The 23,091-nt window shown below is 28.5% G+C and overlaps 2 protein-coding genes across 5 annotated transcripts; one reads left to right on the forward strand and one right to left on the reverse strand.

Annotated features, from left to right (window-relative positions):
* Nucleotides 1-902: 902 nt before the first annotated feature.
* Nucleotides 903-5,242, reverse strand: LOC111034992 (fidgetin-like protein 1). Of its 4 annotated transcripts, none has more exons than XM_022316459.1 (14): nucleotides 4,982-5,242; nucleotides 4,575-4,809; nucleotides 4,263-4,390; nucleotides 3,650-3,862; nucleotides 3,442-3,529; nucleotides 3,245-3,353; nucleotides 3,030-3,160; nucleotides 2,539-2,710; nucleotides 2,365-2,473; nucleotides 2,174-2,291; nucleotides 1,991-2,105; nucleotides 1,434-1,562; nucleotides 1,182-1,373; nucleotides 903-1,124 (listed from the first exon to the last, which is right to left on the reverse strand). In XM_022316459.1, exons 2-14 carry the CDS (start codon nucleotides 4,718-4,720, stop codon nucleotides 975-977), a joined length of 1,800 nt encoding a protein of 599 aa, XP_022172151.1. In that variant the 5' UTR covers nucleotides 4,721-4,809; nucleotides 4,982-5,242; the 3' UTR covers nucleotides 903-974. The 4 variants fall into 4 exon arrangements, with proteins under 4 accessions (XP_022172151.1, XP_022172150.1, XP_022172155.1 ...); XM_022316458.1 differs by having other exon boundaries at nucleotides 4,955-5,242; XM_022316463.1 differs by lacking the exon at nucleotides 4,982-5,242 and having other exon boundaries at nucleotides 4,666-4,926.
* Nucleotides 5,243-5,343: 101 nt separating this feature from the next.
* LOC111034991 (protein O-GlcNAcase) lies at nucleotides 5,344-22,770 on the forward strand. The gene is made up of 15 exons (XM_022316457.1): nucleotides 5,344-5,911; nucleotides 8,261-8,312; nucleotides 15,204-15,537; nucleotides 15,600-15,762; nucleotides 15,845-16,126; nucleotides 17,245-17,741; nucleotides 17,812-17,897; nucleotides 17,968-18,148; nucleotides 18,898-19,072; nucleotides 19,136-19,189; nucleotides 19,727-19,812; nucleotides 20,313-20,512; nucleotides 20,574-20,772; nucleotides 22,311-22,479; nucleotides 22,579-22,770. Exons 1-15 carry the CDS (start codon nucleotides 5,854-5,856, stop codon nucleotides 22,713-22,715), a joined length of 2,673 nt encoding a protein of 890 aa, XP_022172149.1. The 5' UTR covers nucleotides 5,344-5,853; the 3' UTR covers nucleotides 22,716-22,770.
* The last annotated feature ends 321 nt before the right edge of the window (nucleotides 22,771-23,091 follow it).

The following is a 23,091-nucleotide window of genomic DNA, read 5'->3' on the forward strand; positions in this document are numbered from 1 at the left end:
TCTTAATTTATTATTTAAAAAAATTAAATATTTACATTGATACATTAGATAATTTTATTATGCAATACAATTTTGTAATTTTTAAATCAATGTAAACATTAAAAGAAGTTTAAATTAACAAAAAGTAGTATGAAATAGGTAGATAACTACATCATTTGAAATTTTTTAAACGAGCACACTGTATATTCAATTTATTATAGTAAGCATGTTTGGTGTGCACAGACTAAGATAAAATTTATCTTGGTCGGTAGTGCTGAGAGAAGAAGTTTTTTTTTTTAGTTTCACTTTAGATTGAAGAACTCTTAACTGAATGTACTAGATTAGAATGAAGGTTACCTACTTCATTTTTGCTTAAAAAGATAGTAGGTATGTGAGTTCCAAGAATATGGGTTACTGAGTGGTTTTATTGTAAAAACACCTATGATAAAAATTGTAGAAGAGATTCAAATCTGGTCTTGTGAGAAACCCGATTTTTGATTTTTAAATTATAAGACCTAAAAATAAATGTCAAAAAAAGTAAAGGAACTGGCATTATTCAACATGAAATATTTTACTTAGTTTTACAGATATTAAAAATTGGGCTTCTTACGTAACTAAATTATTACACCTCTAAGTCAAACTTCCCCAATCACTATTTCAACCTTCTCAAATTGTCAAATAATACATCTATTGTCTTTTTAACATACCCTTTAATATTACATTATTATTTATTATGCAATATATTTTTTCCTACATTAACCATACTTTATTTAATGTTTGTATGTCTACTTGAATGTTCTTAATTAATATTATCCCTCCTAAATATATAGAAGTGTAAAAATTTTATCCTTATAAGCTATTTAATTTTTATTTTTTATCTTTGTGATATTAACCATAAATAATATTAGTGAAAACACAATAAGTTTGAAAATATCATATTTAAAAAATAAATATTTATTGTTTATTGAAGTAATTACATTATCTAATTTGGTTATTTAACTATCTGACAGGGTACTACTACGGCTAGTATCACTACACCCAAATTTGTCATTCCATGCCACATAATGATTTAAATCTTCCGAAGATACACTGGGCATGACAATCTTTAAAGCGGATAGAAAATCTTGTAAATTAATTGGACGTACCTATAAATATATATACAAGTATTAAAGAGTTTTAAAATTTGATTTTGATAAATTTACTTGATCAGCTTCAATTTTATTAATCATATCAAAACTCATTGATCGGATCGGTCCAAGAGATGCTTCTTGGCACAGACTTTTCATATCTGCTCCAGAATAACCATTGCTGAGAGAGGCAATTTTTTCTAAGTCATCATCAGATAGAACATGGTTTTCTGAATTCACCAACTTTTTGATCATGTCTTTTCTAGCCTATAGCAAAATTAAGCATAATTCAAGTATTATGATTACATAAATATTTATATAAATTACTTGTGGGTCAGGCAATCTAATGTAAAGTTTTTTCACAAGTCTTCTTCTGGCAGCTTCATCTAATTCTTGAGGTCTATTTGTAGCACCAATTATTAATATTCTATCATCATCACTAGTACCAGCTCCATCCTATAGTATTTAAAACATTCAAGTTTAAAATTTTAAATAAGTTGTGCGAGATAAAAATGAAATGATGTACTTCTACATAATATGATTACATAAAAGAGTAAAATGTTGTTTAGTATTTTAACATATACAAATGAGTTATGGGAGTCTATTAATGTGGGCTGTGTCTGTAAATATAACAATGTATGTGGTTGTGTCATTTAACACTTGCAAATATACATCAAAACACAGACTTAGTTAAGATTTTTCACATTGATAAAAAATTTTAACAATTTTCCTTCAAACAACACTAAACATTCATATTTTAAATCAAATATTTTTATAACTATTTAAGCCTTTTAAATTTTTTTATAAATTTATGGTCTGGGTAAATATTTTTCTTTACACACATCACTAATAAAAAGTACTAAAAATGAAATAGATGTACATACTAGTTGAATAAGAAATTCAGTTTTAATTTTTCTAGAACTTTCGTGTTCTTGTTCACTTCTTTGACATAACAATGAATCAATTTCATCAATAAAAATGACTGCAGGCTGATGACATCTATTCATTATAAAAAAATAGTTTTCAATTATTTTTCTTCTAACATTAATTAAAATATATAATAATACCTTGCTACTGCAAATAGAGCTCTTACAGATTTCTCCCCTTCTCCAATCCATTTAGATGTAATTGTTGATGCGCTTATACTGAAAAATGTTGAGTTGGACTGAGAAGCGATGCATTTGCCTAAATTATACCCATCACAATTTTTTAAAAAATATTTCAGCAAATAATAAATACTAAATAATATTTACATTACCAATCAAAGTTTTTCCAGTGCCAGGTGGGCCAAAAAGTAATATACCTTTCGGTGGTCTTCGTATTCCCTTGAATATATCTGGTCTCAAAAGAGGCCAAATTACTGATTCCTTTTAAATCAAAGTTTATAATTAAACAAAATTAATTTAAATAAACAATAAGACACATGGTTTACTTGTATAGTATTCTTAGCAAATTGTAATCCAGATATGTCATCCCATGTTATTAGATTTTTACATTCAATTATTTCATTTCTAATCATTTCAACCATCTTGGGATCAATATTTTTTAAATATGGATTTTCATCAGTAGTTGATTCATTTCTTGCTTCATCTTTTTTATGGTGACTAAAGAAAAAAAGTTATTTGATAGAATATAGTTTAGTGACCAGTATACATATAATGCCCAGGAATTATCAATGATGGGGGGGGGGTGGTGTTATAACAAATAATACATTTAAATATTTAAATGAATTGTGGTATTAATACCAGACGCAAATAAGAGGATTTATGGAACAATGGGGGAAGATATAACCACTAACCCAGGGGGGACAGGGCACTGATAACATAACACTTTGGTGTATTTTATTTCATAAAATATTGTAGCAAAACTACTATATGCTGTACAGTATGTTTTTTTAAATAAGTATAAATATTGGTTATTTACTTTTGATTATCAATTGATGGATTGACAAATTTGCTAACCACACTACGGGATTTATTCACACCTAGAGATTTTTTAATAAATGTTTCTGAAGTATTAGAATTACCATTATTTTGTTTGTTAACTTGAATATGCTATAAATTAAAAAATGATACAAATTTAGCTATTATATACCAATAGTTAGGTACTTATAAATAGATTCTTATCTTTGAACTTGCCAATTCTGTTTTTGCAGTATGAAAGCCATTACGTTTAGATTGGTTACTAGAAGGTTCTTCACGTTTATTTTTTAAGTTAGGCCTTGGAGGTGAATCTTCATAATATTTACTAAAAATATAAATATATGTTTTAATATAATTTCAAAATAAATACTACACACCCTACATATAAATGTATATTAAACTCATAAAAATACCTTCTTTTTCTGTTATTAACAGGCTGAAAAGTAGTAGGTGGTGTTTTAATAAATGTTTTATGATTATTGATCTGAAATGTCTGAGTAGCTGAAAAAATATTTAATTTAATAATTACAAGATAATCTCAGTGTAAATAACTCAGTTACTAATATTGAAATAATTAATTTAATTCAACAATATGTAAGGGAAATAATATGGGATTATTACGTGTTTCATTTCTAAATGAATTGGTATGAATAATTTGTTCATCAGAAATATTTGCATTTTGAATATCATTGTTACTTTTCGGAAAATTCAAGTAAAATTCTTTGCCTGGTTCAATTTTACAGCTTTGAAGATCTGGACATCTAATAGATTTTTTAAAATCGTTAACAGATTCTGTAACATCAAACTTGGTCTTCATCTTCCAGTTTCTTACATCTACATAAAAGTAGTAGAAAAAATATTAAAAAGTTTGGAACAAAAGCATGTCTATTATCATATGTTTTTTGAAACTCAGATTTTTCAATGGTATAAAAACAAAAACAGTTATTGCGAAAATAATTAATTTTAACTACCTAAGTACATATAGTTATATATAATTATAATACAGAGTAAATAAAGTGAATTTATGGTAGTGTTTTTCTTGACCTATTTTAATTGATAAAATATATGAATTTACAACAATACATTTATTTGTAAGTTAAAATGATATACTGCACCAAATTTTAAATGTTTAATTTGGTAAATTATTTAAAAATTATAATAAAAATTAAAAAAAAATTAAAACTAACAAATATTATGTTCCTATATAGTATTTAAAGCTTATATAAGTACATACTGTTAGTTCCTAAAGTTAATTCATCAATAGCTGATATAAAATTATTGACACCTTTTTTATTGTCAATAAGATTTGAGTAAGATTTCAATTCAGATCTCATGTGGCTCCATATCCAATCAGTTTCTTTCCTTAAAAAACAAAATATATATACTACTAAAAATTACAAACTCACATATTTATATGTATATCATAGGTTTGAACATTGAACTTGGTATTAACTGAATTTGATATGGATATTTATCGACATAACTATTCAGTATACTTCATTAGTGTACATATAAAATTAGTATTCACATTTCCCACACCACTTACAAAGAGTTTGCCAAAGAATATGCCTGGTACAAGCATTTTCTCTTTGACTTGGCAGTTTTCGAATCATCGTTTAGGTCTTCGTCAAACTTACTACATAAATAAACATCTCTGAATTTATCTTCGATTTCGTTTACGTCGCCGGACATAACGTTTCGCAATAAATGTATTAGCAGGCCAGACAAAGAGGAAAAATAGTAAGTTGTAACAGCACGTCCAGTGAATGGAAATTTTAATCCTAATAAAAATCGAGGACAAACAGACAATGGGTATTAAAAATAATTTGTTTATTTTCGATTGTTAATTGTTATCATAGCCCATCAAGAGCTTGTAAATCATAATCACAGTTTAAAATTTTGCATAATATAATATTAATATCTTACTACACAAAGCACGACTATTGGACATACGGTAAACATATTATTATAGAATCCAAATCCGTGGTGAAAAATAAGAACTATAAGAACTGAGAAGTTGAAAATGCTCCCTCAATCTTATGGAGTATAGACTATATTACCATCTATTGAGTTCGTGTATGGGCTATCTTACATTCCCATACTTAATTTCTTTCAAGACATCGGACATATTGGCGGGAAATTCATATTATTGTTATTATTATTACTATTATCAAAAATGAATCGGCTGCCGCCTGATCCGTCGGGTTGGCAGCGACGGTCGGGCGGCCACAGCGGTGCCAATCGACCTACGAAATGCGTGGGGACATAATATTTCTATTTTCAATTTTCATTGTTCCACCAACGACACGGAGCGCGTCACTGCGACAGTGTTGTTATTATTGCAGTCGTCCGCGGTTGCCGACGACGTCCGACTGTCCGAGTGGTAATTTTTTACGTCTACACTACCGTCTACTGCGGCGTACTAGTGTACCACTACTTCTACTGCCGTCTATCGACGCCGACGTTATACAGCAACTACTACCACTACTTTGGTGTTGTGTAATCCTCGTGTGCGGCTGCTCGTGGGACTGTGGAAGTGTGCGCGTGTAGTGCAAGGAGGAAAACGATAATAATAATAAATATTTTTATATTAATAATAAAAAATAATCGCACGCATTAACGCCGTGCGCTTCGGACACAGCGGCTACCATCGAGGAGTTTACTTCTGTCAGGCGGACTAAGAGAAGGAGGAGGAGGAGGAGGACGACGACGACTACGACGACGGCGACGACGATTAGGACGAGGACGACGAACGCCGCGGCCACTGCAGCCCTACCGGAGGAGCATCTCTACTGGACGATTTACAACTGAGCACACTCGCCAAGATGGCTGACAACTGCTGCGTTTCGCAGAATGACAATTTCATTTGTGGTGTTGTTGAAGGTACGTTTCTCACGACATTTTTTCCATTCTTCACAACTTAGCAGTCGTCGTTACGTATTGTTGTTATTATTTAACACGGCGTTCGTCCGTGCGTGCGAGACCGGCCCCCCCGGTGTAGAGCGGTCGTCGTTATAATAATAATAATAATAATAGTAATAATTGGTATTACGTCGCGTCGTGTATTCGACTTTTACCACTGCTTGTGCGTGTGTGCGATGAGTGTGCAGTGTGTGGGTGTGCCTATAATATTACAGGATACCGAGACCGCAAACTCGAGCCATCGATACGACTTCGACTGCATTAATAATAACATACGAGTCGAGCGATCTGAACTCTGAAGACGCGATGACACCCCCTCGCCCCCTCCCCGCTTTTTTTTTTTTGATCGCCCGGTTCGTAGTTTCTTCTCGATGGCCTACGATATCGATTTCGGGGGGGACGTGCATTATAGGATAATATGCACCTATTACTGTAGTAATGCATAGTATAATTGACCTGACAAAAACGTCCGTGTTTTTGTTATTTTGGTCAGCGTTTAGCGCTTTCTGTATTCCGTTTTATTTTTTTTTACCATGTTTACGAGATCGTGAAAAAAAAAATCAATCAACCGATTAATGATTTCACAAATAGTCATTGTATCGTGATTGTTTATTGTTTTCTTGTTGGCTTTCCCATTAAATGTGTTTTTTTTTTTTAATGACTTATGCACATTTTAATAATGCATATATATATGTGTCTAACCTATAAAAATTGTAACCCAGTATGACTGCATAGGTACAAGTTTTATTAATTCATGCAACTGAGTAAACAGTTCACTCACACAAACCACACATTTTGATTATGTGTTCAAATGTACTACCTACTTATATTGTACTTACATTGATATGTACTGGACAAAATGCTTCAGACATTTTCATTGTACCTTTGGATGTTGACAATGATTAATCACTACAGTACTATACTCACCAAGTTATAGTTTTCATGTTTGAAATTATCATGATTTATATTTGTTTTAATTGTCGTTTAAATCATTGAATTATTTGTATTCTCATTTAAAACCTAGTGCTATTTTAACACTTGATTACTGCTAGTACGCGGACTAGTATTATTGGAACAAAACTACCTAATCGGATGACTATTTTTCAATTTTTTTTTGTTTTAGTTCCGTTTACATGGGTACTACTGTTTTCACGAGGCTTTACCTCATTTGTCGTTTTTACCCAACTCCATCAAACCACCCATTTAAACTTCGCGGGGTCAATCGTTCTCTCGCTCGAAAGTTCAAATAGAAAGAAAACATTGTTTGATTTGTTATATATAATTGTAAAACCACCTTTGGGGTAGGTCTCTGGGTAAAAATCTAATATTTAATAGAATTAACATAAATGTTAACTTATTACATTATTAACAACAGTTAAGTTATCACTTCAAAAGCAAGGATTTATTGTGAATTGCCCATGCTTATTATAGGTACTTTATTAAGATTTTTTCATTGTTTAACTGACAGGAGAGGAGGCTCTGTTGTTAACAATTAGACTCCTCTGCTGTCATCGTTTATTGGTAAAAATTATTTATTTATTTTATACTGATTGATTTTAAAATTATTTTTGGCTTGAGATATTTTCTATTACATTTGACTTCAGTTCAGTTTAAATACATTATTTACCATAACGTTATTGTAAGACTTATAAGTTATAAGTAAGTTAATTGGATTAATAATTATATATATATATATATACCTATTCTGAAACCAATAACTCCTACTTTATTCTGAATCCAAAATGAAATACATTTTTATTAGGTATCCTCACAAGAAAACTAGAAAAAAATAAGTACCTAGGTAGGGATCATGCAGATTTCCTATTTTAATTTTCTATACAAATCTGTAAGGTAAAATCTATTTTAAAATTTAAATTGATAAACCTAAGAAATTGTATTTTGTAGTTGTTTCTCATTAAGTATTTTTAAACACCATTCTGGCATTAGTACCTGCTGTCACGTATGGTAATCATTTATTTTGCTTTTAGTGCCAAAATATTAGTTTTTAAAATATTTGTTTATGTTGTGGATAATACAGAATTTTCCATCCACACAGATAATTTTTTATTACCTAAATCAAATTGAATATTTATAGGGTAACTGTTTTCACATTATTCCCCTATTATAGAATTTACATAATTACCTACAATAAGAATATCCTAGGACCTAGATGATTGTTTTCCTTTTTAATTTTGACATTTGTCAAGATTTAATTTTGCATATGATATAATATTAACTTAATTACCAAAGCCTAAGTGCTTACCTATTTAAAAACAAATAACATTTTAATTTTTATAATATTTGTTTTAGGATTTTATGGAAGACCATGGACTACAGAACAACGTAAAGACTTGTTTCAAAAGTGAGTAGTTTTCCAAGCTGTTTTGTTATAATTCGCTTTGCAAGCTAATTGTGTTTACCTTTATCTTATCTAGTATAAGTAGGTCTACCATAACTCCCCTTTTCATTAGAAATATATACATTTATAAAATTAAGTGATAATTTAGAGTAACATCTCTTCAAAACGCTTTTGAAAAACTATAAATTTTAATTTAAATCCTTATGGACAAACAAATCACTAAACTAGTGTCCTTTTAAATTGTTCCTTGGATTTATTGTGAATTTATTAAATTAGATACCTATTTATTTAAGTTGCCGGTAATTTGTATTTTTTAAGAAATTATATTTTCGTACAATCTTTTCGTAAGACTTTGATTTATAAGACAAAAATGGCTGTAGTTAACATGAATAGTTTAATGAATGGGAAAGACTCGCGGTGGCTGCAACTAGAAGTATGTCGTGAATTTCAACGCAATAAATGTTCACGTAGCGATACAGAGTGTAAATTTGCTCATCCAGCTGCTAACGTGGATGTCCAGAATGGCAAAGTAACTGCTTGTTATGATAGCATTAAAGGACGGTGTAATAGAACAAAACCTCCTTGCAAATATTTTCACCCTCCACAACATTTAAAAGATCAACTTTTAATAAATGGACGAAATCATTTGGCTCTTAAAAATGCCTTAGTACAACAAATGGGTTTAGTGGCTAATCAACCAATGGTTCCTGGACAAGTTTCTGCTCCCATGCCAAATCCAGCTTACTTGGCTCAGCTACCCAGTACTCAAATTGGAAACGCATTTAACCCTTATTTTAGCCATACCAATCCACTCATGAATCCTTTGTCACAATTTTTTGCTCCCAATCCCAACAACTTGACAATGGCAATGCAACAAACAGTTGTACAACAAAACTTACAACCACCAGAACGTTTAGATATGGACTTAAGTAAAATTTCCCCTTTCTATTATGAGAATTTGTCATTGCCTGGCTTAATGCCTTTTAAAAGGCCTTCAGGTGATAAAGCAGGGTTACCAATGTTTCAACCAAGTGCAGCAGCAGCAGCTTACCAACAACTATTTCAATTTGTTCCACAACAAGCTGACTATCCCCCTACATCATCTGCAGCAGCTTTATCTGTAATGCCTAAACCACAGCCACAAGCAGTAGCACAGCAACAACAACAGCAAACTCAACAGTCAATAGCCCCTCAAAAATCTCAGACTCCTGAATTACCTGCAACACAAACTCAATTACAATCACAACAACTTGCTGCATTTCATCAATTGCTTGCTATGTCTCCTCAACAACAACTACAACAACAACAAATACAACAACAACAATTACAACAACAACAATCGTTACAACAGCAACACCAATCCTTACAACAGCAACACCAGCAACAACAAGCTCAATTGGCTCAAGCTCAAAACCAAGCTCAAGCTCATTTAGTCCAATCACAGGCCCAAGTACAGAATCAATTACAGGATCCTAACCAACAGGCTCAAATGCAACAACATCAAGCATTTGCAGCAGTATTTAACCAATTGATTGCTATGCGACCACCACCTCCACCATTAGCTTTTCAAGCTCCGCAATTAGCGCCTAATCCAAATTTGATGTCATCACCATCTATGAAACAATTTATTGCAGCACAAATACAACATCACATACATAATACAAATTTAAACGGTAATTTAAATCCAGCTGCTATTAATGGTAATATTAATACTAAGGGTGACGAAGAGGTTCAACAACCTTTTAAGAAAATGAAAACCGCTTGACAATTTTGGACTTTTCATTATTAATGATTTTTTTAAATGATTCTATAGAATCATGAAATTTGCTTATTTAAGGCCAGATTATTGTACCAAGATAAATGTTCTAATTTTTATGGAACGACATTTTTTTCCCATTGCGCCTGTTAATTGGGTAAAATATTCTATTTTAAGTTTATTAATCTTTATTATTTTGAGTTATTTTAATATTAAGTTAAATAACTTATGCCATCATTAGACTATTTGTGTTTTTAACATTTATTATTAAATTATTATACTTATTTTTATTCTATTGCGCTTGAACTTTAATCTACTCGCTTATAACCAGTTATTGCAATATTTAACCTACCTATATTATCGTTTAATCATTACTATATTATTGTAATTCATAATTATATTTAAACTATTGTATCGTATAGTTCCTTATGTAAGTGCTTTCAAGCCACAATATTTTTTTTTAAATTAACAATTGCATTTTAATCCGTTAATAATTAGTTTAGTGATTTGAGTCCATTATTGTTTTTACATGCATTTGCATTTAGCAAATTAAATGTTTGTGTAATTAAGTGATTATGTTAAAATCGATTTTGTAAACTGTAAATCAAATATTATTTTTGAATATGTAGAACATTAATGTTCTAATTAATTTTTTTACAAATGTTATAAACAATAGATATTAACACTCTATTTTTAATTAAAATTACTAAAAGTATGTTTTTATGTCTTTTATAATCTGTTATAGATTTTTAACTATAATACTGTGTAATTTAAGAATTTTTGAATTGTGATAAAATAGGTATTGCCTTAATCAATGTTATACTTAGATTTAAATCATCTACCTCTTTTTTTTTTTTTTTTTCTAATAATGTCATTCCAAATTCCAATCCTAATGTAATCTATAGCAAGAATAATGTTTCTAATATATTTTTCATACTTATTGTGCATGTGCAATAAATAAAACACTGCTCTGCCAATATAATGCCCACCAAGCTTCCTTTTTTCATGGAAACCTTGTGTTTTTATATATATATATATTTATTAAATACATTTATTTATTTAAACATACTAACTAAACTGTAATATGAACACTGAAAATTTGGGATTGGAGTTAAGCTTGTGTGGAAATATATTAGTTTAAATAGTATTTACTGTTAAAAAAAGGCTATAAAGCTTTTACTAGCCATTATTTACCTTGGTTATTGGCTATTTTCAAATAAATAAAACATTTATCTAGGCCTATATGTATGTTGCAAATACTTATGGTAGAATTAAGGCTATTTTTCTATAGTAAAATGCTTAAAAAAAACATTGTGAATAAAGTAGCTTGTACTTAATAAAGGTGGCATACCTAAGCTAGTCTTATTTTTATTTTTTTATCATCGTGTGTACCTACCCTTGCACTGGCTTCAACTATCTGTTTTTAGCAAAACTCATACATGAACAAACATATAGCTTCTTTTATTGGTTGTCTCCATAACAAGGGTTGAAGTGTCAATGTTTTGCTACAAGCAGCCTACAACTACCATTATCATTTGCAATGCCTGTCATCTTCGTTTGTTTTAAGCGGACAACCTCTTGTTTGGATTGCTAGGTAGCAATATCTTCAGAAAAACAAAAAAAAAAAATTAAAAAATAAGAGGTCGTTTACTACTACTACTACCCAGCACTTGAGCTATGTTTTGTAAATTGTTTTTAAAATATTAGGCTTTTGAGTTCAAATGACTTGTTTTTATTTGTTTAGTGGTAAGTTGAAATATTGAAATAGTTAAATACATTTATTCTAATTTCATTATTTAGGCAGTGTTAAAATGCAATCATTTGTTTGTAGATATAGCACTGTAAAAAAACTATCGACAATCTCTTGTAAGTAAGCCTAATTTTTTTTAGGTAAATTTTAAATTTCAATTTATTTCAGTTTGCTTTATCATTAGATTTAGAAATTGTTATTATATTTTGTTTGCTATTTAAATGTTTAAAGTCTATTAAATTGTTTAATAATACTGGTTTATTTTTTTATCAAATAATTAAAATATAAAAACACTCAATTTACGTTTTAATTTTATCATTCAATAGGTAGTACTCTGGGTGTAATAAAAGTAAAAAAAAATAACAAGTCAATTAAAATCAGGAATAAAGTTTCACTATTTATAATAACAATTGTTTTTATGTTAATTTGTGAAAATAAGTAACATCAACTCATATTTTTGGCCATCCTTCTTTTTCAATTTTTTTTTTTTTGAACTCAAGGCATATTTAAATTATAAAGTAATAAAAATATGCAAATTCGCAGATACTATTGGTTTTGATTTAATAATTAGTAATAAGTTATCATTTAAATGAATAACTTTAAAATATTGGAAATACAAATAAATGTTTTTCAATTCGGAAAAAGTACATCTAGTGGTTGACACTTGTTGCTTTACTTCTTGCCACCTCCACTCTGTTCACGTAAACAACCCCCAATTTATTATGCAAAATCACCACGGGTTGGTTACTGGAATTTTTACACCAATTTTAAGGCCATAACGCGTAATTACCAATGCTTAATTAGTAGTCATTCATGCCAATCGGCCATGCATAATACTTACATTATAAACTTTAAACTAATATAACTTTATAATTACTTGTTTTTGCCCAACTATTGTTGCAATTTCTTACTCTACAAAAAATAGCATTTTAAAATTTAAAAAAAATTTCTCAAATTATGCTAAACATTTGACCAATTTCAATTTTTAAATAAATATTGATATCAATAAATATTATGCCCTAGAAATATACATATTTATTTTCATGGTCACTTACATTTTATATTTGACAGTTTGTATATTATAATTTACCTTTGAGGACATGCATATTTAAATTTAACAATTAGCAACCACTTAACCTGCTTCTTCTCAAATGTTTTTTTTTTAACCAAGTATGCATGTTTACGATAAATCACATTCTTCCAAAAGTATGTGGTAATTCAAATTTATATGAATGATGGTGGCGACCAAGAAAATAGCTTAATGTATAAATTCTACTCTTCTTAAAAATATATTTAATGGTTTTATAACCCTTGCTAGTTATACAAACTTGTTAGATGTAATATCTTATCCTTTTGCATGAATACATAAGAATTAATAAAAGGTGAAATGGATCTAGATTCATTTACTGTTGTTTATACTATAAACAATATGATTTATGAATCATTTACCAAGTATAAATTAATGAAATAACTTTTAATTTATTATTAGGTATTGTTTTAAAAAGCTACACTGATGGCTCTAGACACGTTTAAATGGAGTGTTCTTCACATTACAACCTAGTGATAGACAGCACAGACTGTGTTTTAAACTAGGTCAATTGTTGTGGAAAAAAATTGTTTGAATATTTTATTTAATATTATGTTTGACGACATTTTTATCAATTTGTGTCGTAATAATAAATTAATCTTTAAGTAGTTATGTAATCTATTAAATCAGAATATGAAAAAAGCAACAATACGTAATATGTACTTTTGTATGGTTTAGTAAGATTTTTTTATTCAATACTCTTTTCTATAAGATAACTGCAAGATCACATTTTATATTGAAACTAAGTGACTTAACATCAAACTAAAATTAGTTTTAATTAAAGTGAAATTTACAAATTGTGGTATTCAAAAGTAATGTGGTAAATTTTAAAAATAATATATTTATTAACCATTTGTGTCAACTTTAAATTGTAATCTTATTTAACAATATTAATATAGAATAATGATAATCGTATTTTTAGTATGACTGAAAATATAAATAAATATTAGAAGTATAAAAATAATCAATTTGTAATTGATTAAATGTATATGGGAACGGATAAATATATACTTGCATAAACAACAATTATTTAAACATTTTCATATACATGTGTGTGTTTTGTGTATTGTAACAGCTTGGTTTAAACCAAGTTCTGAAAAATGAATACTACTTTTTTGAACGCATGAAAACAATGTTGATTTAGTACAGGTAGTTAATTATATTTGGTACTAAGTATATTGAAACTACCCTTAATGAATTGTTGACCATCGCTGCTCTCACTCTTCATTAGAATAAAATATATATACAAACAATATGTTTGTGCTGTATTTTTACATTGAAAAGTATAATCAATGTAAGAACAAAAACAAAACAAATAATGACAGATTGTATGCAAAGAATGATTCACAAACTTATATTGTGTTACGGTAATCGATTTATGTATTCAGTAACTATAAATTGAAGTAAAAAATAATTATAATCATTCTTATTGTAGCTAACAAACTTGGTGAAAACTTGTGCATACAGTCTTAATTCAAATGGTTTATATTATTTTGTGTCTTATTAGCTGAGCATGTTATTCTGGAGTAAAAATGAAAAATTCACCCAAGTAATATATATGGCTTTGGCCCGTTTGTGCTACAAAAAATGTATATTATCAAACCCAGGCTGCTGTTACAATACTTGTGAATGGATTCAATTCTAACCTGTCACCTCTCACTCGCATCTGCCTCTGTTTCACCCCAGTCCCCAATCCCTATGCACCAATTTCAGCCTGAAACCCTGCGATGTTTTCAATACTATGTATACATAATACATGCTATGGTGATTGTTGTTTACCGGTAACTATGCTGTTTTCTGGTCGCTAATGGTGGATTAAAAATAAATTAAAATAAAATATATAATGCCTCGCATTTACGAAACGCTATATCTGTGCATTTTTTTTTTGCCGTAATTTTGTGACAATCGCAATTAAAAAGTGTTTCATAGTGAAAAAAATGTACAAGAGTGTCGCAGACGAACAGTCAACAGACAGCTATGTTATGATTTCACATCATTTTGATAGTAGACTCATGCTGTGCTTAGTTTATAATTTTGTTTTCTTTTTTATATATATATATATTTTTTTATACATTTAATCACCACCTAAATTAACAGTAGCAGAAAAATAATTGGTGCAGATACAAAAATAAACAAATTTTGGGTTGTATTCATTTTATTTAATACGCTTATTTTATATTGCTATGTTTATATGCTTACTCGTTTAAAATAATTAAATACATTCAAAGCTTAAATTTAAAAATTTATATTAATACTTATACATTATTTATGTAATTTTTCTATATCAAAATTATCTTTTAGGTTAAAAAAATGGGGAGTAGGGTGTTATGTGTATGCGCCCAAAGATGATTACAAACACAGGGCGTATTGGAGAGATTTGTATACAGTTGAAGAAGCCGAACAGTTAGGTGGCTTAATTAGTGCCGCTAGAGATTGTGGTGTTACTCTCTACTATGCCTTGTCTCCAGGTCTTGACATGACTTATAGTAGCCAAAAAGAAATAGCCACCCTCAAACGAAAATTGGATCAAGTCGCTCAATGTGGTTGCAAAGCTTTTGCTCTATTGTTTGACGACATAGAACCAGATATGTCACCAGCTGATAAGGAAGTGTTTCAATCGTTTGCACATGCTCAGGTAATTCAACAATATTTTTTAAGTAATTCTTTAATTGTAAATTCAAAATATTAAATTTTTAGGTGTCAATTACAAACGAAATATTTCAGCATCTGGGTCAACCTAAATTTTTAGTTTGTCCAACTCAATATTGTTCTGCACGTGCTGTACCAAATGTTCAAAATTCTGATTATTTAAATACGTTGGGCTCTAAGTTGGCACCTCAAATTGACATAATGTGGACCGGTTAGCTTCTGTAAATTGAATCAAAAGTTCAAAGTTAAAAAGTAATGTAATTCCTTTGACTTATTTGCTTATGTTGTTTCAGGACAAAAAGTTATATCACGTTCATTAACTACCGAATCTATTAGAGAAATTACTGAAGTACTGAGGCGACCTCCTGTTATATGGGACAATTTGCATGCTAATGACTATGACCAAAAGCGCGTCTTCTTGGGACCATATCAGGGACGTTCGCCCGACTTAATTTCACAACTAAGAGGAGTATTAACTAATCCAAACTGTGAATATGGTGCTAACTTTGTAGCTATTCATACATTGGCTCAATGGAGTAAATGCACTTCTGATCCTCCATCAATCACACATGACAGTAAGTACAAAATTATGTCAATACAAGTTCTTATTAATTTTAGGCAATTGATTAAAAAAACACTTAAATATATTTAATTTTACTAAATTATTCATAATATTGCATTGGATTTATAAAAGTTTGAAAATAAATAAAATTTCCATTTATTACTAAGTTTAATATAACCAAAGAATTGAGTATTACATAATTCTAATATTTATTGTAATAATTATCTTTGGTATAGTAATTTTTATGAGCTGTTAGTATAATATCTACAGTCATGGCATAATGATTGTGTTTAACTATTCATATACATTATTTAGTAAGTATTTAACATAAAATATGTTTTTCTTTCACTATAATAGGTATACACATTAAATTAATATTGTGTTTGATTTATAAAAGTTAAAGTAAAATTAGATTTTCATTTACTAAATAGTATAAATTGTAACCAAAGAATTGAGTATTTCATAATTCTTATTTTTATTGTAATAATTATCTTTGGTATAGTAATGTTGTGAGTTGTTAATAAAATTCTACAGTCATAAATTCATAACATAATGATTGTGATTAACTATCCATATACAATTTTCAAAAGTATTTAACATAAAATGTGTTTTCCTTCAATAAAAAACTGTTACTACATAGTTTCTAGTTGGTTGGTATTTAGTTATATTTACACTATTTAAAGATATAGAAAAAGGAAGGGATAAAAGCTTTAAGTTTAACACACTATATTATTTTTTGGCAACTAACTAAGAATTCTACTAAATGTTGTATTAATTCCAAATTGCATGGCTTATAGTATGATGTGTATACTATCTAAAAGTATTTTTTTAAACTTTTGAGTCTTATATTGAGTTGCATAGAAAACACATTTAATTTAATGGTTTGCTAAAATTTAATTGACCAACCATGTCGCTCTAATCCATTAGCTTACTATTGATTCATTTTATGATTGTTAATATAACTTAGTTTCAACATACTAGAAAAAATATGAAATACAATTAAGAATAGTATATAAAAAAAATATCAAGTTAAATTATATAATGACTGGGATGCTTATTTCAGGAAAATAAATTGAAATGTATTACACATTTGTACTCAAACATATTGTACTACATCATTAATTTTTTTAGATGAAAGTATGAAATTAGAGACTGAGAGTGATGAAGAAGGTATCATTGATCTTCCAGAAAATATTTACCATTCAAGAAGAGCATTACGTATAGCAATCAAAGAATGGATTCCAGAATTTCGCCGGCAAAAACAAGCTCATGGTCCTATTATCAAACCACAACCTACCATATCGATCATGTCTCCTGTGGCCATTCCCCTTGCATCATTTAATACATGTATGGCAACCTCAACTACTACCATTACAACATCTACATCTACTGCACCATTGTCATTGTCTACAACTAATAATGTTGAATCAATTTCATCAACCGCTGTAAATGGCAGCCCTACTAATGTCTTGCAAACTGCTGTAGCTGTTACCATGAATCCACCCTTAGTGATAATGAATTCTTTGGTGTCTGAAAGCAAAGTCATTAGCGAACCTATGGATTGTAACATGTCACCTGCACCATCACCTCAGAGCTCAGATACAGCCATGAATACTGATAATGGATCGGTATATATTATATATTTTGTTTAAAACTGCATAGTATTATTTTTTATTAACACATTTTTAATTGTTGTAGAGTGGTTCAATGCAAGTGGAAACACCTAGTCCTAGTGTGGATATGCTTGTTGATGTGATTCAAGATCCAAAACATTCATACGAAAGGTATGCTTATGAATTAGACTGAATTGTTTGATTTATATCACTATTTTGTTCATTATTTTGTTGATATTAGAGATCTAACGGAAGAAGATTTATTGCTAATGTGCGATTTATTTTATTTACCATTTGAACATGGTCCTCAAAGTGTTCAATATTTAACAGAATTTAATTGGCTCAAGAGCAATGCTTATTTGGTTTCCAATGAAAATCTCCGAAAATCTAAGAAAAAAGATTCAACAAACTCTAAACCAGAAGTAAGTATATTATTTATTGAATACAATAAAAATTGGATGGTTTTTTAGCAAAAATGATTAGGTTTAATAATAACAATAAAATAACTTATTTTTTAATGTTTTTAATATAATGACAATATCAACTTTTTAGTAGAAATTACCCTTTTTTCTATTTCTTCAGTTAAGTTTGACTTTGCAAACATGCTATAGAAGTATTAACGTTTGAAAAATTGCTAGTAAATATATTTGCAAAATGTAACTTAACCTATGACTGGATCTATTGAACACGTCTTATTGAATTTGAATCGAGTAATTAAAATAAAATCAAGTACTTGTCCACCTTAAGAGAACGCCACACTCTCATGTACTATATCTGTCTTACAAACGTGATAACATAGCAAAATTATGCTCAGCAAATCATGTTTAATTCCGTTAGTTAAAAATTAGAGTGAATTGACCTATTATGAAACTTAAAGGTAAGAACATTATATGTGTTCCTATGTTGGTTTTTACAATAGTTGAATATTTAAGTGAGTTATGATAATTTTTAATTTACGTTATATTGCATTTGCATAACTTGCTAAAAATATTGAACTATCGTAAAAAACTAACATAGCTTTCTTATGATTATACATGCTTTGACTGGAAGATATTGGAAAACCTTATTTCTCTAGTTTGAGAAGGTTAGGTTGCTCTAAGTAATCAAATATCAGGGTTTAAAATACCACTAAATTATTAATTTAATCACTTATGTTTTATGTTCTTCTCAGATCGAAGAATGGTATGAAAGAGCTAAGAGAATGGATGAATTAACTGAACAAGTGAATGAACTATTTCAAAGACTGACATTTAGTGCCAATAGAGAACTTGTTCATGACCTATATCCTTATGTTTGGGATGTTCGGTGTGTTATATCATTATTAAACTTCTATGTAAAATGGCTTTGTAAGTAATTTAATGTCTTGTAGTTTATAATATTTTGATGTATTTACATTTACTCAATTCTAGCTGAAGGCCATTTCCCACAATCAATCACAAATTATACTCTTGGGTCATATACATGTGAGTACATTTTAATACTTATTAGCTCAAAGTAGTTTATCTTTTTTTCTTTATTAGTAATTTGTTTTATCTTTAATAGAACTCAATATTGGTCAAATAAAACCAACAACTAGTGTTTTCACTGTAAGTTGTTATAGTTAAACCTTTATATTATTGTAAATATTCTTAACCAAGATTGCCTAAAAATGTTTAACTTTTAATTATATGATTGCTTATATTTTTTTCGTTTGCCTTTATTTTATTCTCCTTAAAAATAAATTTTATATTGTTGCTTGTTGAAATTTTAGATAATTTTAATTGTCCAATAGTTGTTGGCTTGTATTGAACCAGATTGGGCTTTCTATATTGTATTTGTCATATTTTTAGCAATCTATCTTAACGGGATGACTAAATCATAATAATTATAATTTTGATGAATAAATATTTTAAAATTTAATTTCTTTTATACAATTTATACTAATTGTTTTTCATTTTTCAATATAATTCTGTTTCACTAGTAATATTAATTAAAAACATTTTTAAATACTGACATTTTAGGGTTTTCAAAAGGATGGAAAGAAAGCTTTATGAGTGGTGATCAAGAACCTTGGGTTTTTAGAGGTGGTTTAGTTGCTGATTTACAAGTAAGTTAAACATTATTTGTTTGTTTATATTTTTGTATACAACTTAAGTAAATAATGTCCAACACTTTGTATTTAAATATTAAAATAATTGTGTAAATTTAAATACATCAATTGAATTGATCATAAAACAAAGGTGCTTTAAAAGTAGTGTAAAAGTAACTGAAACTTAACATAAATATTATACATACAAAATTTAATGTTTGATTGCCCACAACATTAATATTTAAAATAATGTAATATAAAGTGTAACTTCCTAATTTTCTAACTAACATATTAGTTGTATTTGTATTTTAGTATAATATTGTGCTTTGCTTAAAACATATTAGTCATAATCATCGTGCATTGGTTTGGATTACTATAACATTATTAACAACATTATAATGTTTTATTATTTAGTATTAATTGCATCAATTAATAACAAAATACTTTTATTATGTTCTTATTATATAATTTTTGTAATTTTTTTCATTGTTTAATTCTATATATTTTTATTTTTACAGCGGTTAATGCCAGTTGATGCTGGTTCTGATTTATTTATATATAAGCCTCCTGATACACCCACCAATAAAATGTACAATGTACGACCATATACTTTTGAAGATGAGTCTGCTGTATACAATATTTGCCGGTGTACTTGCTATACAACTGTTGATGACATTAGTATAAACAAATCTGATTTACCTGACTTAATACCTGACAGGTAATGTTTTATTTAGTTCAAAAAACTTATTTATATTAAAATAATTGAATTTTGTTTTTAGACTTGTTGGTTCGTATTTGACACTTAGTCCAGAACTTTGTTTTGTCGTAGAAGACAATGGCACTGTTATAGGTTATGCGTTAGCTGCTTTAAATGCAAAAGAATTTTATCAAAAATTACAAGTGTCGTGGTTTCCTGAAATGTGTTCTAAATATCCATTATTGAATAATTCCAGTGAGGAAATACCGTCAGCTTCGCAAGTGAGTTGCCATTAAAAATATTTGTTTACTTTATGTTAAGGTCTAATCTCTTAGGTGATTGAACTGAATTCTTGAATAATACAGGTGCTCAAGTATTTTATTGTAATTCATGTATTTTTAAAGCATAATATATTATTATTCACTATTTTACAATTGTTAAACATCAGTAATGTTCTTAGTAGAAAGTCTACTGTAAAAAGCTTTTAAAAAAATACTTATAATAAAATAATAGAATAAATACTTGGGAAACTAAAAATGTTAGATTAATTTAAATTGGATTTAAAAATAATGGATACAATTTTATTGTTGGACTCAACAAAAATTGAACCTTATGTATTGGACAAAATATGCTCTTGTAACCAGATTTTTACACTATAAACCAGTGATTCCCAACCATATTTATTCTACGCCCCCTTTGTAGATTTTCAAAAATCTCGCCCCCCCCCCCTATTAATTGAAAAAATTATAATTTTATGTTTCCTTATTACATTTTACAAATAAACTATATAATATTCGGAAAGACTACTTTTTTATTGATGATAGTAATTATAAAATATAAATCATTGTAAATAATATAGTATTATAGTGGAATTATAAATTGACGTGAGTAATTAAATAAATTAGTAAAAAATATAAATAATAGAATGTATATTAAAATTAACATTTAATGTGAAGGCTGACAACACTTTTCTTTGGACAATTTTTTAAAGTTCGGCTCGATGTTTGATAAAGAACTCCTCAAGTCAGATTTGACATCCAAGCTATTTCTATGTTTGGTTTTTATAATGGCCAAGCTGGAGAACCCAGATTCACATAAATAAGTTGATGAAAATTGTACAAGGACTTGTAAGGCTTCATTTGAAATTTCAGGATAAATGGGTTGGTATTTTACCCAAAACTCTTCCAAAGAGCTGCCACTGTTAAAATCAATTTTTGCGCGTGAACGATCTTCAGCTCAATTTTCTGTTCTTGAAATGTATCCATCAATGTGTCTATGTTAGCACTGAATGGACAACTTGTTAGCGTATAATAAACTAATCTAATAGTTTTTTCCCCTGGCTTTCTCTTATCCTACTGATTAATTTACGGACGATGTGGCTTGGTGCACTATAGCTAAACACGTGTAATCTTTATCGACTTTAACGACCCTATATTCTATAACCTATAACGATAACCAGTCTTTACTCTTTATTCATTTTTCATTTTTTCTCTTCATTTTAAATATAATAAAATTTGATAAATAAAAATGTTACTTTGTGATGACTGCTTGCGCCTCCCCAGCGATGTGTATATGTCCCCCAGGTTGGGAACCACTGCTATAAACCAACAATTGAAATAAATACTAATTAGTAATTATTCAATTTTATTCAAGCTTATATATATATATATATAATTCCAATATCAGATGTATTTTTACATATATATTTTATTTTTATTCAAAGCGTTTGAACTTCAAACCCCTTACTAACATTTTTAAAATTTAATGTATTTCTATTTTATATCTATTACAATATTTGTAAACTATTTTTTTTTTACAGGAAATCATAAATTGGTTTCATTCGTTCGATATAAATCAAGAATTACCAGATTCCAATGCTCTATCTCAACATCAATCAGTAATGACATATGCAACATTACCTGTAAATAATGATTCATCAGTATCCAAACGATTGATTATTTGTCTTCTAGCTGCATTAAGAGCTAATGGTATTAATATAATAATTTATAGTTGCTTTATTATTTATAAAAGTTATAAATTTGGTTTATTATATTGTAATACTTAATAATATGTTAATACATCTATAGGGTCATTCGGTGTACATGTACCCTTGAGAACAAAAGATCAACAAACATTGGAATTTTATACAAAAATGGGATTTATGGAAATTTCGCAGGGGTCTAATCTAAATCCTGGTTTTACATACTTAGGACGTGTTTTTTGAAATATTCTTCATTCTTACATTGGCTGCCAATAAATGTTAAATATATGAATGAAAATGCATACATGATGCCATTAAAGTAATAATTTTAATTTATTGATGTTAAATAAATTATTTTACTTGTTATTACTAATTTCAGTAAATGCTTGTATACAAAGTAGTCCAGTTTAGGTTACCCAAGTTATTTGAAGAAAATTTAAATTTTCAAGAGCTTTAATATATTTTTATTTTTTCAAATTCATTTGTAAGTGTTAACATTACATAATTGATAATTTTATAAATAGTCTGTCATTTTTTTCATTATTTAATATTTTAGTTATTTTAAGGTCTTATTACATTTTGTATGTTGTTTTGTATGAAAATAAAATAAATTTTTTTG

This window comes from Myzus persicae, unplaced genomic scaffold (genome assembly GCF_001856785.1).
Source record: "Myzus persicae strain clone G006 unplaced genomic scaffold, MPER_G0061.0, whole genome shotgun sequence".
In the NCBI taxonomy this organism is placed as follows: domain Eukaryota; kingdom Metazoa; phylum Arthropoda; class Insecta; order Hemiptera; family Aphididae; genus Myzus; species Myzus persicae.